Source organism: Narcine bancroftii, chromosome 10, assembly GCF_036971445.1.
Source record: "Narcine bancroftii isolate sNarBan1 chromosome 10, sNarBan1.hap1, whole genome shotgun sequence".
In the NCBI taxonomy this organism is placed as follows: Eukaryota; Metazoa; Chordata; class Chondrichthyes; order Torpediniformes; family Narcinidae; genus Narcine; species Narcine bancroftii.
Genome location: NC_091478.1, coordinates 9,050,715 through 9,067,209, shown reverse-complemented (window position 1 = coordinate 9,067,209; position 16,495 = coordinate 9,050,715). Strand labels below are relative to the sequence as shown.

At 41.1% G+C, this 16,495-nt stretch overlaps 1 protein-coding gene across 3 annotated transcripts in view; it reads left to right on the top strand.

Annotated features, from left to right (window-relative positions):
• The window catches only part of lhpp (phospholysine phosphohistidine inorganic pyrophosphate phosphatase), a 95,684-nt gene that overhangs the window by 14,224 nt on the left and 64,965 nt on the right, over window positions 1-16,495 (top strand). For all 3 annotated transcript variants that reach the window (XR_011345299.1, XM_069899750.1, XM_069899751.1), the window contains exons 2-3: window positions 9,157-9,344; window positions 15,253-15,406. Coding sequence is in view for 2 of the 3 variants with exons in the window: in XM_069899750.1 (XP_069755851.1) it covers window positions 9,157-9,344; window positions 15,253-15,406 (342 nt within the window). In the remaining variant the exon portion in view is untranslated. The remainder of the gene's footprint in view (window positions 1-9,156; window positions 9,345-15,252; window positions 15,407-16,495) is intronic.

The following is a 16,495-nucleotide window of genomic DNA, read 5'->3' as shown; positions in this document are numbered from 1 at the left end:
TCCTGTATTAAAGGAGTTATAAATGCAACCTGTTTTAGTTATTGCTGTTGAAGGTACTGCTTGTGTAAATCAAAAATTGCCAATTTGAAATGAGATTCCTCAAATGCTTTTATTTTACAAATTGTGAAATTTTATCTTGAAATGTTCAAGAGAAATTTAACATTTTTTTCATATCTAGCTCTCTGTTTTTGAATTAACTGTTGTCAAATGAGATGTAATTATGTGCATCTTCCAGTAGTTCACCTCTTTATTGGAGCACTGTTTGATTATATGACCTTTTCCCCAATTCTACCCAATCACGCTGCTGCATTCCTGAATTAGTCTATCAAACAGGGTATTATTTTGGCCTAAACCTGAATGCAGGCAAAGCCAACATCATGAATTTAATGCATGCCATATATTGTGAAAGTTCTGTGCCTGCCTTTAATAATGGGAAAAGTTTCTGGCGTTTCAAACAACAGAAAGTATGATTTCAAGTCTAGTTTTTCTTGCAAATTGTAATTAAATTAATTCTGAGATACTAGGCAGTGCTGTTGAGTTAGTACTGTTCAGGGTTATTGCTTTTATGTAATATAAAACCTGAGAGTCACTTTCCTTTTTCTAGCTTGCAACTGAAAAACAAATGAATGAAGTTCAAGCTGGTGTAGATTGCTTTCAGCATTCTCATATCCATGGCTTAGAGGGGTCATTGGAATTTAGATTTATACAAGGTCACTTGGGATGTACATTAATTGTCATAATGCTTACCTGTTCTGGGGCAATAACAAATGCTTTTCATTATTTGCACATGACTGAGCCTGGCAGATGCTGACAGCCAGCAGATGTGTAGAATTCTGGGTGATTTGTAAGGAGTTGCACATCTGACACTCAGTAATTGCATTGTGGGGCATCATCAGACTGTTGACCTGTTAGGGTGAGGTAAAGGTCAGTTCAAAACAGCCTGGTAGTTGCTAAGCTCCTGATCTTCAACCAACTTTAACTCCTCTGACAGTCTACCATATCACATAATGATCGGGATCTGTAAAGCATGTTGTACAACATTTCAAAAAACTATTAAATTGCACAGAGTATGATTTCAGATGGCTTGGATAGGTTTTTGGCTGCCTAACTCTTTCAACTTGGTGTAAGCCTTGGAAAGATAGAGACAGGTGAAGACAACACATTTGACCATCTCCCAATAACTATTTCTGCACTAACTTTGTTTATTTTTAGAATAACGTGGTTGTGACGGCCTCTGTGTCCTCAGTTATCCTGTCCGCAAGGATAGGATGATGATGTACAGAGATGCCAAAAGAAAGGAAAAGGACCCCTTTGGAAATATGTCAAGGAATTGTGTATTGTGAATTGACCAAATTAGCTCTGAAATCATTTGCACATTGTTAACTTTATGAAATATTGCATTATAAATGGGCAGATCATATGCTAATAATAAATTACATCAATGGAGGCATTCTTTCACATCCCCCATCTCACAGTAGCCTGCAAAATTGAAATGCTGATTTCATCATCACTCTAGAGAATTACAGAATGTGTTAAGTACAAGACCTTTGCTACTACATGGGATGCCATAATAAAGCACGAAGAATATCATTTTATCTTTCCATTATGATTGCAACAAAATGCAAGATTAATGCAAGCCAATGGACTTCCTTTCCTTGATGAAAGGCTCAAGCCATTGGTTATGTATCTTTATCTTTGCTACACAAAATACACCATTTGACCAGCTGAGTTTCTCCAGCATTGTGTTTTTACAGACTACCTTTCATTTCAGGTTGAATGTATCAGGATTAAGCTCTGTGATCCCTCAGACAAGTCTAACATAGCCAAACTCCCTCAACTGTGCTTCAAGGACATGCCCCATCTCCAAAATGCACACCTTTGCAACAATATAAAAATATTTCAATTTTTATCCCATTAATTGTGACTCTGAGTGAGATTTTTACTCGGGTAAATATTTATATGCTGGGCAATGGATGGAAACTCTGCAGAATAATTCTCTATAGGGTTCAAATCCCATGCTGTCTGTAAGGAGTTTGTACGTTCTCCCTGTGTCTGTCTGGGTTTTCTCTGGGGGCTCCTTTTTCCTCCCATCCTTCAAAAAACTTACTGGGGTTTAGGTTAATGGGGTGCAAATTGGACGGCATGGACTCGTTGGGCTGAATTGGCCTGTTACAATGACGTATGTCTAAATTTTTTTGAAAAATTAAATCTAAAGATTTTGCCCTCAACATAGAAAGCGCATTTCCATTAGTGTAGATTTACAGAACAGACTCGATGGGCCTAGTGGCCTGCTTCTGTCCCTTTGTCTTGTGATCTCAACATAAGGATTGGACATGAAGCTGGAACCATAGCTGAAGGCCTAATAACCTGAGTTGCTGTTTAACATCTCTCATTCTTCATTATTAAAACATCTCCTAAGGAAAGGAGTTGATCCGGGAAACATTAGAACCCAGAAATTCTATCCATGCCATGGTCCACTAAATCCACAATTTTTCTTCCAAGACTTCTGTTGCATGTGAAGTGCTCGTACCTGGAGGTGTGGAGGTTACAGTGGCTTACAGTGTGCATCTGGAAGTTGCTTTTTCATTGGTGCATACATGATAATTCATAAACTGGATTGACATCTCATCTATTGAGTTCAACAATGGGAACTTCTCTTGGGTAGATTCAATTGAATTTTATCCCTATGCTACAATTTTGCTTCATGTTAATACTTCAAACAGACCCACAAGGTTGTGATTTCCAATTTCTCTCTGGCTCTCTTTCCTTTGTCCCACAACTTGCCCACGTAGACTGTAAAGGGATTCTGACGAACATGTGTTGCATTGCCCTGGTCAGATATAATCATTCATTTTGTGAAGACCACTGAAAAACTGTTATTGCTTTCTAGCCACTTTTGATAGAGTTGGACAGCAACCCAGAAATTGAAGATGAGTGTTTCTGAATGGCTTAAATAATTAGAGAATTTAGCAGTAAATGTTGTTGGAATACTAAGCACCTCATGATCAATCAAAATATTTTGTTTTTGAATTAGTTTCATTTTAACTGTGGTAAGATTTGTGATATTTTTTAAGTTTCTGCTGGATCAGAATTTTTGTTGTTTTATTAATTTGATTTTAAAAAGTAGGGAAAATACATTGCCTGGTGCCTTTCTTTGTGTATCCGCCTTCAGTTCCTTGTATGAATACAAACTTTACTGAAGTCAAAGTTGCAGCAGATGTCATCTGTAGTTCTCTGAAGAGAGCATGTGTTGTGCATTACCTTTACAAGGTCAAATGATAATTCATTATCACTGATTATCCCCATGGCAGTCTCTCTACTTATTCATTCAATTGCATCAGTAAATTATGAGAAGCTCTCCTGTGAAAAATGAAATTACTTTACAATTTAGAACAATGGAGATATATTGTTAATGTAAATGTGACTGTTAATTGTAGCATTACATTAATGGCTTTCAATGAACTAAAAAAGCTTTCTGTATGAAGGGCAATTACCTCTAACTGTAATTGATAATTCACACTAACTGCAATTAGTAAAGATAAATAGTGCTAAAGAATCTGACTATCATTCTCATTAAGAAAGATTTGTCAAGTGGTACACATTTTTTTCATTGCTCAGAATGCAGTCTGATGTGCTTTCAGGCACAAACATTTACAAAACTCGATGGCTTCATGAACTTTGGGGGTGGTTTTACTTTTGCAACCAGCAACTGACTTGTAAAGAAAGGTTTCAGTATGAAGTTGGCAATATTTAACAAGAGTTCAGTCCATTAAAAATCTCTTGGTAAACCAAACTTTCTGGCTTTCCCCACTCGTGCTACTAAAGACGCAAACCTTTATGAAACATCTTATCACCCCTTAAAATTCAGAAAGGTTTAGTTTTAGCTGTGAATTAGATATGCTATTTGTATTTGTAGAGTTTTTTGGTTAAAACAAAAGTGCAATCCTATGAGTGTAACAAGTCTCTTACCAATCTTTCTGTTGGTTATGACATTGTGGGGCGATTGTGCCACTCCTTTTTGGAACATGATTTTTTTTCCTATACAGATGCTCAGTGGTTCTATCTTGCAGTAGTTTAATGTGAATAATGATCAAGAAACATATAACCATGAGATTGGTTATAGGTAACAAGTCCAGTCCAAGCTGTGGCGGGGTGCTGCTGGTGCAGACCTGGGGAGAGGCAGGGAGCAGATATACACTGATCCCCCGCAGGCTCCTCATGCCTAGTCCTACTGCTGACGGCACTGTACAGGTTTTAAAAGAGGCTGCTAAAGGAGCTGACAGAGTCTTATTTAAAATCCTATGACTGTGAGGTTTGGGCCCAAAATGGGAGTCCCTGTGTTCGGCATCAGATGCAGACTCTGGGGGAACAGTGGACTGGCACAGGGCACGAGTAACAGGGAGAACATCCCAGTTGAGAAGGAGAAGCAGAAGAGATGACCCTAAGTAAGTGCAGAGATCATGGTCATGGACCAGCGAGAGGCTCTATGGCTGAAGGCAGTGAGCTATTGGTGACTTGTAGGCAAGGAACCCACAAGGCTGCAGGCTGCTGGAGACTTGAGGTCAAAGGATTCACACCAGGATGCAGGCTGTTGGAGATTGGCTCATGAGATCCATTTAACAGAAGTAGGATTCAAGAAGATGCTGAGTCAAGGAGGGCTCCTGAAGAGCCTTGGGCACAGAAGGTTTGATCTGTGCTTGGGTTTGAGCTGAACTGGAGTTTGTGCGGCTGCAGGAGCACTGGAGGCGAATCCACAGACACTTGGTGACTCTAGAGGGACTTTCTTTTGCTTCTCTTTCTCTGACTGTAAGGGGCGCCTGGCAATGCTAATGGTGAATCTTTCTCTGCCTTATGGCAGACTAAAGGCAATTTTTTTGTAATATGACATTTCTGTTTTATCACATGACATTAAATAGTATCTGATCTGATGTGTAGTGTGCTTTCAATGCAAATGGAGTACGCAGTGGAAATTTGTAGGAAATAAGTACTGAAAAGACCTATCCAGTCAGATGGCACCCACACTCAGAGATAAAAGCCCCTTTCATGCCACTGATTCCATGAGGGTTAATCGGATAATTTAGCGTGTTCGTTCCCGGAAATGTCCCAACCTGGCAGAGTGAATTGAATTCAACCAGGCTCTGACATTTGGTGGGGGACGTGTCAGAGCTCAGCTGAGTTGACTCACTAATTGTTTTCTGGCAGTGTGAAAAGACAGCCTGCTCTCGCATTGTCACAGCTGGAGGTGGGACCCCCCCCCCCCCCTTAAAACGCCAGGTTGCAAATTTACCGTTAAATCCTGGTGCAGTGGGAAAGGCTCCTGAGCATGCCCATTATGTTTACCCACTTCCTAGGAGGATTGGCAGTGTGAAAGAGGCTTTAGCAATTCAAGTTGGAGGCTTTTGTCATAGCTGGGTAAGAGATATACGGTAATTAGTCAATAACATTGTGGACTTCATTCAGAATTCACTGAATTGGAAGTGAAAGATAATGTTTCCACTCTTTCCTCACCCTCACTTTCTGGATCTCTGTTTCCATTTCACAAGTTCACAAGATATAAGAGCAGAAGTAAACCCATCTGCCCATCAAGTCTGTCCTGCCATGCTATGATGAGCTAATCCATCCTCCCACTCAGCTCCGCTCCTCAGCCTTTACCACATAATATGATGCCCTCACTAATCAAATACCTGTCTTAAATAAACCCCATGACCTCACTTCCACAGCTACCTGTGGCAACGTTCTACAGACTCAGACCCTCTAACGAAAGAAAAGTTTCTGCACCTTTGTTTTTAATTGATGCCCTTTTATTCTGAAGTTGTACCCTCTTGTCATAGACTCTCCTACCATGGGAAACACCCTTGCCACATCAACTCTGTCCAGGCCTTCAAAATGTCTCTGAGGTTCTTCCTCATCCTTCCAATGAGTACAGTCCAAGAGCTGGTAAATGTTCCTCATATTCCTGGTATCATTCTCGTAAATCTTCTCTGAACCCTTTTCTCAAATAATACCATGCAAAATATTCCGTGAGGTCTCACCAATGCCTTGTAGAGTCTCAACGTTACATCCCTGCTCATGTTGTACATACTGTTCCTCTGGAAATGAATGTCAACATTGCAATAGAGGATAAGCTAGCCACAGAAGTCCAGACAAGCCAACAGACTCCCCTAGCAATCTTGTGTATACTTTCTCTTGCCTCGCCTCTTGTATGGACTCCATTCTGCCATTGCCTCCATCTCTTGTTATATTTGTCCTGATGATGAGATTTCCACACATGCCTTCTTCCTCAATTGTAGCTTCACCTTTGCCATAAATAACCGAACCCTTGACCATGTATCTACTTCCTGGACCTCTGCTCTCAACCCTTTCTGAACATAACTAAGACATGAGTATAGCTTAACCTAGTGTGCATCACCTACAATCCTACAATTTTCAACAAATAATATTGAAAAGGTAGCATAACCTCACTAAAAATGTCTGTCCATTTCTAGTAATTCCTGATGAAGTTTCAGCCTGAAATGTCAACTCTCTTTTGCCTTCCATGGATACTGCCTGACCTGCTGAGTTCCTCCAGCATTTTGTGTTTCACATCATCATGTTGTGCTCCCATTAGCTCAATTGACCTGGTCTATCACAAACATTTCCTTTATTCTATGCATCCTCTTGTAAACTTCTATCGGGAACATTCAGTTCTTTCCCAGTTTCGATGAAGGAAGTCTAACCTGAAACTTTAACTCCAATTCTCTTTCCATAGATCACACATGTCAAACTCTGGCCCACGGGCCAAATTTGGCCCGCGATATAATTATATTTGGCCAGCAAGATCATTTCAAAAATGTATTAGAGGTGGCCCGCTGGCCGCCGCGCCAGTATAGCACATGCACAGTAATACAACAAATCCCAGAATGGATTGGCGTCAGCCCGCTAATCGCCCCCACCTCCTCTTTACGTTGAAGGGTCTCACCGTGGACTCTGGTTTTGGGGCCTGGCCGGTGTCAGGGGAAGCCAAGGCCGCTTCCCAGCGCCCGGAACTGGAGGCCTCGGGCCTGACCTCGCCAGGACAGTTGCCCACTCCCCCTCCCTGCCGCAGGCCGACTCACGGTGACGGGGCCGCTGATCCGCCGAGATGCCGCCCTGCAGCGAGAGCCGATGCCCCCGCACTGTCGTTGTCCAACCCGATCGCCCGCAAACCCCTGCCCTCCCGCACACAGGCCTGAGTAAGGATTATGAACTTTAATCTCAGGATAAAACGATCTTCCAATAGTTTCATGTCACAGTGATCAATATATTCCTGGTTAAAAATGGTCCTGCACCTGGATACAGCTCATTAGGCATAAAACTTAAAGTGTGTAAATCAAAGGATATCTGTACCAATGGAAAAAGGGCATGGCAAATAACCCTGCTAGAGTTCATGCCCACAATCAGTCACCCATTGGATTGTTTCAGGAATCATGTTATTCTCCCACATTCTCAATAGCCCTCAGATTTTACTATTCGACAGCATACTAGCAACATTTGACAAATCCTCTATAGAGAAATATTATTTATTGAATATTTTATTTCTCATTTGTTAATGCTTCTGGAAAGAGTTTATCCAAAACTATTATTAAACATTTATTTAAATAAGTAAAAGTTTAACATTACATATGTTGAAAGAAGAGAAAACATGCAGATGTTGTTGAAAATTTTCAATAAATATTTAGTTCGGCCCTCGACTTAGTCCAAGTTTTTAATTTTGGCCCTCCGTGAATTTGAGTTTGACACCCCTGACCTAGAGGAAGTAAAGGGTCACCACACTTCAAGCCCAAGCCCTTTGTCAAGGCTATCCTTTACTTCTTATAGATGCTGCATGACCTGCTGACTCTTTCCAGCACTTGTTTTTAGCTCTTTTATTTTGGATTTCCAGCATTTGTAGGTTTTATGCCTTGTATCTGTCAAAAGTTATGTTCATTTCATTTATTAACTTCAAGTCTGTTATTATTGGCCACTTGGCATTATAAACTCAGATATTCCAGTAAGTCATATTTTGAATAATTGTCATAGGTTCCACACCAGGTAGCAAAAAGCATATGTTTAAATCTTCAAATATTTTATAAAAATGAAAATAAAGATTCAGACAGATTCAGGTAAAGCATCAAAATCAATAATTTTGCACTTTATTATTTCACCAGTGTTAATGTAAGGGAATGAAAGTTCACATGCAGAGAGACTGCAGAGAAATGGGTTGTGAGTGTAGCTCAGGTCACCCCCACCATGCCACCCTTCCATCAACTCCATTTACAATCCTGCTGCCTTGAAAAAGCAACCAACATGTTTTTTAAAAAAACTCATCACATCCCGACCACATTCTCTTCACTTCCCTCCCATCAGGATGAAGATTCACTAGTGTGAGATACTATGTACCAGATGTCTATTCGTCTGCTTGTAAAATGATCCCTGTCACTACATCTCAGTACATGTGTTAATAAACTTAATTTTTTAAAACTTTATACACACAACATGGTAAAAGGTTCTTCTGCCCCATGAGCCTGTGCTGCTCCAACCCGATCGCCCGCAAACCCCCGCCCTCCCGCACACAGGCCTGAAGAAGTATTATGAACTTTAATCTCCAACCACATACATTTTTGAAGGGTGAGAGGAAACTGGAGCACCTGGAAGATACCCATGCAGCTACAGGGAGAATGTGCAAACTCCTTATAGACAGCGCCAGATTGATCCTGGGTTGCTGGTGCATTGCACTAACCTCTCTGCAAACTTAAACTTGACCATGTGCAATGTTAACTTTTCAATGCCAAAATTTATTAAGCATAATTATGCCTTGATATACTGTTTAAAGCAATGTTTGTGAATGGTGACAGTCTTGCATATGGAAACTGCAATGCATTGTGTTGTTTTACGGTATTTGATTGCAATTATCGAGGGCTGATCTTCCACAATTGGTAGTATAGTTTCAACTTTTTGAATTTCTGATGCTATTAAGCCTTGTACTTTCTAAACAATTTAGGGAAATAATCAAATATCGCACCATGTATTATAGTATAAGGAACTTTCTCACCTTTTGCCACTGGTTGAAATTTATTCATCATTTCTTTTAAACTCTTGTAAATAGCAATACTAATTTAAAGCATCAAATTTTAATGTAAACTTTTTGTTCTGGTACAGACTCAAACAAACCAATTTAAAGGTGCGCTTTTGTACCAATGAAACACAAGCTACCCGGGAAAGGTTTGTGAAGAAGTTGCAAAATCTGGGGTTTGATATCACTGTGGATGAAGTCATTGCTCCAGCCCCTGCTGTTTGCCAAGTGCTGAAGGAACGTGGACTTAGACCTCATCTCCTTGTACATGACGGTTAGTATTCAAATTACCCCAGTATGGAAAAGACAGCTAATCTAAAGGATAGATAATATTCATTGTTACATTTTGTGCAAGAAATTTAAATTTAAAAAGTGGCATTTCAATAGTACATTCTGGTCTTTTGCGGTGCTGGAATAGTTTATCGTTAGGATAGCTCAAGAGCCTGATAGTTGTTGGGGGAAAAAAAAAATCTATTCTTGTATCTAATGATGCTGGTCTTCAAGCTTCTGTTATCTTTTTCCCCAAGGTAGCAGTAAAAAGGGTAATGGTATGCCTTTATGATTTTGCCTGCCTTCTTGAGGCAGTGCCTCAAATAGCTATCTTCAATGGATGGGAACTCAGAGCCTGTGATGGACTTCACTATGCTACTTTTTGTGGCCTTCTCATTGAAAAAAGAAAATTTGATAATTTGACTCGATGAACAAGGAATACAGTCTTTTGACTGGTTAATTGGTGAAAGGTTGTAAAAGCTTTTACAAAAATTTGTGGAACTGTAAGGGCGGCATGGTTAGTGGAACAGTTAGCGCAACTCCTTTACAACACCAGTGATTGGGACCAGACCAGGGTTTGAATCCCATGCTGTCTGTAAGGAGTTTGTACGTTCTCCCGGTGTCTGCGTGTGTTTTCTCCGTTGGCTCCTATTTCCTCCCAGCATTCAAAACGTACTGGGGGTGTAGGTTAATTGGGCAGCATGGGCTTGTGGCCTGAAATGGCCTGTTACCATGCTGTATGTCTAAATTTAAACATGATTTTTTTTAATTAAAAAAGTAACACATTTTTTACAAAACAACATTCTCTGTTAAATAACTGCCAGGTGTCCACCCTGATTGAGAGTAAAATTTGCAGAACGTAGAACACTCTGGTCACAACTCTTCACTGCTACCTTTGGGAAGACCAGCACCACTAGATACAAGAATATATTTTTTCCCTAACAGGTATCAGGCTCATGAACTAACCTAACCATAAACCACAAAAAAGACTGGTCTGAATGATTAAAATATCACTTCTTTTCCTCTTGCATACATCCTGTATGTAAATGCAAGGTCAAAAAGAACAATTTTATCTAAATATCCAAAAGGTGGTTCAGTGCCAACATAATTCATGGTCATTTATTAGGCTTTTAAAATGGTTTAAAATGATTGAGAATACTCTAAAGTGCTGGAAAAACTCTGCAGGCCACTGTGTCTATAGGAAGCCAGAGCCATTTGTCAAGGTATGAACAAAAAGCAGGCAGGTACCTGAATAAAAAGGTGGATGGAGGAGGGAGCAAGGGGCAGGGGGGGTGCACAGACCAACAGCAAGAGGACATCAGAATCAGAATATATTGTCAGGAAAAAATCATGAAATTCGGTGTTTTGCGGCAGCATCGTAGAGCAAACATTCATATTATAACCTTCTTATGACAATTACAATAAAAAAAAATAATAGTGCACGAAAATTAAGGCTGTGTCTTTAGGTTCAATGATCATTCAGGAATCTGATGGCGGTGGGGAAGAAGTTGACCTTGTGCCGCTGAGTGCTCATCTTTAGGCTCCTGTACCTTTTCCCCGATGGTAGAAGAGTGAAGAGGGCATGGGTGGTGGGGGTCTTTTTTTTTTAAAAGACACTGCCTCTTGTAGATGCCCTGGATGGAGTGAAGTTTGGTGCCTGTGATGTCACAGGCTGAGTTAACAACTCTCTTGAGTTTCTTGTCCTGAGAGTTGGAGCCTCCATACCAGGCAGTGATGCGACCAGCCAGAATGCTCCCCATGGTCCACCTGTAGATGTTTATGAGAGTCTTCGGTGACCTACTGAATCTCCTCTGACATCTCACAAAGTAGAGCTGCTGGCGAGCCTTCTTTGTGATTGGATCCACAAGGAAGCTCCAGGACAGATCCTCAGAGATGTTGACCTCCAAGAATTTGATGTTCTTGACCCTCTCCACTACTGAGCCCTCGATGAGGACAAGGTCGTGTTCCCCTGACTTCTTCCACAATCATCTCCTTGGTTTTGCTGACTTTGAGTGCAAAGTTGTGACACCATTCAACGAGCTGATCTATCTCCCTCCTGTACGCTTCCTCATTTCCGTTTGTGATTCTGCCAACAACTATGGTGTCATTGGTAAACTTGTAGATGGTAGGCATTGGAATTGTGTCTGGCCACACAGTTATGGATGTAGAGCAGTGGGCTAAGCACATATCCTTTTTTGGGTGTGCCTGTTTTGATAATCCGTGACCATGAGATGTTGTTTCCAATTCGTACTGACTGTGGTCTTCCGATGAGAAAGTCAAGGATCCAGTTCCAGAGGGGCATGCAGAGGCCTAGGGTTTGTAGGTTCTTGAGGAGCACTGAGGGATTAATGGTAATAAAGGCCGAGCTCTAGTCAATAAATTGGTGTTTTTGAGGTGATCCAGAGCTGAGTGGAGAATGAGTGATTTTGCATTTGCTGTGGAGCGATTGTGACGATAGGCGAATTGCAGTGAGTACAAATCTTTGCTTAGAGATGTATTAATTCTGGCCATAACTAGACTCTCGAAGCATTTCATCACAGTAGAAGTTAGTGCTACTGGGCAGTAGTTGTGAAGGCAGCTCACACTACTCTTTTTGGGTAAAAGGATGATTGTTGCCCTTTTGAAGCAGGTGGAAACCTCTGACTGCCACAAATGTCGATGAACACTGTAGTTAGTTGGTGCAGATTTTCAGTACCTTGCCAATTACGTCGTCAAGGCCTGATGCCTTGCGAGGGTTCAACCTCTTGAATGATGTTCTGGCGTTGCCATCAGAGACAGATGTCACAGGGTCCTCAGCCTTTTCAGGGATTCTAGTAGGTACTTTTTGCTGCTTCTTCTCAAAATGGGCGTAGAAGGTGTTCAGCTCATCGCATAGTGAAGCATCACAGTTGTCTATATTCACCCTCGCTTTGTGGGCTGTAAAGTCCTGCACTCACTGCCATAGCTGATGTGTATCATAAGTAGATATTAGTGGAGGTCAGAAGAGAAAAAAATTTGATAAGTGATGGGGGAGGGGGGTAGCTCTGTGAAAGAAGAAACTTGAGAAGCAGATATTAATGTCATCTGGTTGGAAAGTGCTCAGATGGAATTAAGTGTTGTTCTTCCAAATTGTGGGTAGTTTTGGGTTGGCAGTGCACGAGGCCATAGATAGACATGTCAGTGTGGGAATGGGATGTGGAATTAAAATGGTTGGCCACAGGGAGGTCCCTGTTATTGCAGCATTCAAAGTGAAGGTGCTCAACAAAAAAGAGAGTAATTTTTTGCTATTAAAAACAGGCAGTCCCTAGGTTACATAGAGGTTCAGTTCCTGAGAACTGTATGTAAATTGATTCACCATTAGTCAGAAATGTCCATTCCCTGTACCATCTCACTCTTTTTAAAAAAATTTTTATTTTTCATACTATGAACCATACTAACCAAAATACATACAAACATTTCCCTCTTGAATATACACAGTGTCATTTTCTCCCCTTTTCCCCCCTCCCTTCCCTCCCTCCTTCACCCCCCCCCCTCCCCACCCACTCAATGTTCAACCTATATGATACTTTAAACCCATTAAACAATGTCATCACACACTGAAAATAAACAAGAAATTTGTGTCTTCTACTTTTACATACTGGGTCAGTTTATTTCTTCTTCTTCTCCTTGCCATCTCATTCTTGATGGTCTTCATTTCATTGAATATTCACCTTATCAGCACATATAATTAAACTAATGGAATATATGCTACATTTAGTTATTAGCTCACACCAAGACACGAGCAACTTGTCCGTGAACTACTCTTTGCAGACGTTGCCCATTCAGAGCCAGCTCTTCAGCGCTTGATGTCCTGTTTTGCGGAAACTGCCAAAATGTTGGCCCTGGAAGTCAGCCTGAAGAAAACTGAGGTCCTCCATCAGCCAGCTCCCCACCCTGACTACCAGCCCCCCCACATCTCCATCGGGCACACAAAACTCAAAACGGTCAACCAGTTTACCTTTCTCGGCTGCACCATTTCATTGGATGCAAGGATCGACAACGAGATAGATAACAGACTCGCCAAGGTAAATAGCGCCTTTGGAAGACTACACAAAAGAGTCTGGAAAAACAACCAACTGAAAAATCTCACAAAGATTAGCGTATACAGAGCCGTTGTCATACCCACACTCCTGTTCGGCTCCGAATCATGGGTCCTCTACCGGCATCACCTACGGCTCCTAGAACGCTTCCACCAGCGTTGTCTCCGCTCCATCCTCAACATTCATTGGAGCGACTTCATCCCTAACATCGAAGTATTCGAGATGGCAGAGGCCGACACCATCGAATCCACGCTGCTGAAGATCCAACTGCGCTGGGTAGCTCACGTCTCCAGAATGGAGGACCATCGCCTTCCCAAGATCGTGTTATATGGCGAATGCTCGACTGGCCACTGAGACAGAGGTGCACCAAAGAAGAGGTACAAGGAGTGGCTAAAGAAATCACTTGGTGCCTGCCCCATTGACCACCGCCAGTGGGCTGATCTCGCCTCAAACCGCGCATCTTGGCGCCTCACAGTTCGGCGGGCAGCAACCTCCTTTGAAGAAGACCGCAGAGCCCACCTCACTGACAAAAGGCAAAGGCGGAAAAACCCAACACCCAACCCCAACCCACCAATTTTCCCCTGCAACCGCTGCAACCGTGTCTGCCTGTCCCACATCGGACTTGTCAGCCACAAACGAGCCTGCAGCTGACGTGGACATTTACCCCTCCATAAATCTTCGTCCGCGAAGCCAAGCCAAAGTGGCAAAGGGGAGTTATTTATATGTACCTGATAAAATTTCATTATTATTTTTATCTAGAAAAATTATTTCAGACCTGCTGAAATGTTGGAGTAACTCAGCAGGGATGGCAGCATCTCTTGCGTAATCTGCTGATTATTTCCAGCACTTTCTCGTTTTATTTTGTATTTCCAAAATCAGCAGTATTTTGTCTTTCAAATGACCCACGGGAGATGGGCACTCACACCATAGTCCACGGTCAGTATATACTGTCAAGGAAACCAATTGCTTTGTCCCAATTGGTACTGAAATTACTGAATGCTGCAACTCCACCCATCCTTGAGGGGGCTATTTTATCATCGTCCAGGTGTGTGTTTTGAGCAGACTATGGAAAGATCAGGAAATTAACTACATTGCAGCTCACTGCATTGCTGGATTATTGGCTTAGCTGTGAGATATTCGTTGAGGAACCAGTCTGCTTTTCACAGACAAAGAAAGTGTTGGACTTTTTAATGCTACACATCAGATTGCCATCCTTTAAAAAACCAAAACATTCACCTTTTGCCATTATATTGTAAAGTATCATGTGTTCATTCCTTCAAATATATCCAAAATTTTTGTATTTTAACATTTTGTGTGTTTATCAGTAGAAAATACCTGGTAGCCACTATTACAGATTTTGATCATTATTGCTGGAAATGGTAATGGGTGAGTATGTATAAGGATGTTGTAAGGAGGGAATCGCCAACATTTCAAATCAAGTTTAGTGTCATCTGATTGTTCAATTACAACCCGAAGAAACAGCATTCCCCGGTCCGTGGTGGAAAACATGCAGACACACAACCAGACATAACACGCATACAGACAATCATTCATATGCAGGACAAGTATTTAATATATATAAATAAATATTGTTTCATGACTATGAGAGTCTCAGATGGTTAGTGCGAGCAGTCCCTTTGGTCATTCATTCTCACTGCCTGTGGGAAGATACTGTTCCTCAGCCTGGCTCTGATACACCTATATCTCTTTCTCGACATGAGCAGATCAAATGTGCTGTGTGCAGGGTGTTGTTAACGCATCTTAACAGCTGGCCGATTATGATATTTGAAAATTAGCCTGATGAAATGGCAAAGATTTAACATAATATATCTCTCTGCTTCAATTTGACTATAGGTCTTCGACCAGAGTTTAACCAGCTTGACCAGTCAAACCCCAACTGTGTTGTTATTGGAGATGCTGCAGAATATTTTACTTACAAGAACATGAATGACGCTTTTCAAGTTCTGATGGATCTGGAGAAACCTATTTTAATTTCTCTTGGCAAAGGGTAAGAGGCTTTCCTTGTTCAATATGAATGGCTAAAAATTGTAGTGTAAATGGACGAAAGATCGGATTCCCCTCATGAGCTCTCATCTATAAAATTACCAACAAGAAATCTTTGGTTTGGCTAATCCATTGTGTGAGGAACATGATTGTAAAGTTGTAGTGATTCGCAATGCTTCCCATATTTTGTACTTTTGCATTAATTTAGTTTGATTTCTTCCTTGGTCTAAATGTGAATCTTCTGTGAGCTACATTATTTGCTTGCTTGTAATCTGGTTAGTATTACAGAAATGTAGACCTGTTTTTTAAAAAATATTGGATGTTACCCCTATGCAAGGCAGGGCACTGGGTAGCTAAGATTAAATGTCATCAAGAAAGAGAGAGAATTGAGAACGTACTATGCAAGAAAAAATGTTTATCCACAATCATGCCCTGATACTTGGGTTCTACAGCTTGGATGGAAATAATCCATTCAATACTTAAAGTAGTAAAACCTATTTAGTGAGTTTTGATGGGATAGACTCAGCATTAGGTTGGCACAGTTAGCAGAGCAGTTCACAACACACTATTACTGTGCCGGTGACCTGGGTTCAAATCTGGCACAGTCTATAAGGAGTTCATAATTTCTCCATGTGTCTGCACAAGTTTCCTCTGTGTGCTTTGGTTCCCTCCCACATTCCTAGGATATATGGGCTTCGTAGGTTAATCGGTCACATGAGTGTGTTTGGGCAGTGCATGCTCATTGGCTGGAAGGACCAGTTATTGTGCTGTATCTCTAAATATAAATTAAAATTAACTCTGTGTACAAATTCCCACTCCTTTTTTTTTCTCTTAAATGGTCCACACTGACTTTTTTTTTTTAAAAATCACTCAATTTTACATAATTTTGTTCCAAATTGTCCTTCCAAGTGAAGCAACAATTTCTTGTGAATCTGTAGGGGTTATTTAAGGCATCTGCTGTTCCCAATGCAGCCTTCTCTACATCGGGAAGATGGGATGCCGATGGGGAGTTTACTTTGTTGAGCACCTTTGCTCTGTCTGCTGCTACATCCAGGACCTCCCAGTGGCTAACCATTTTAATTCCATACTCCAT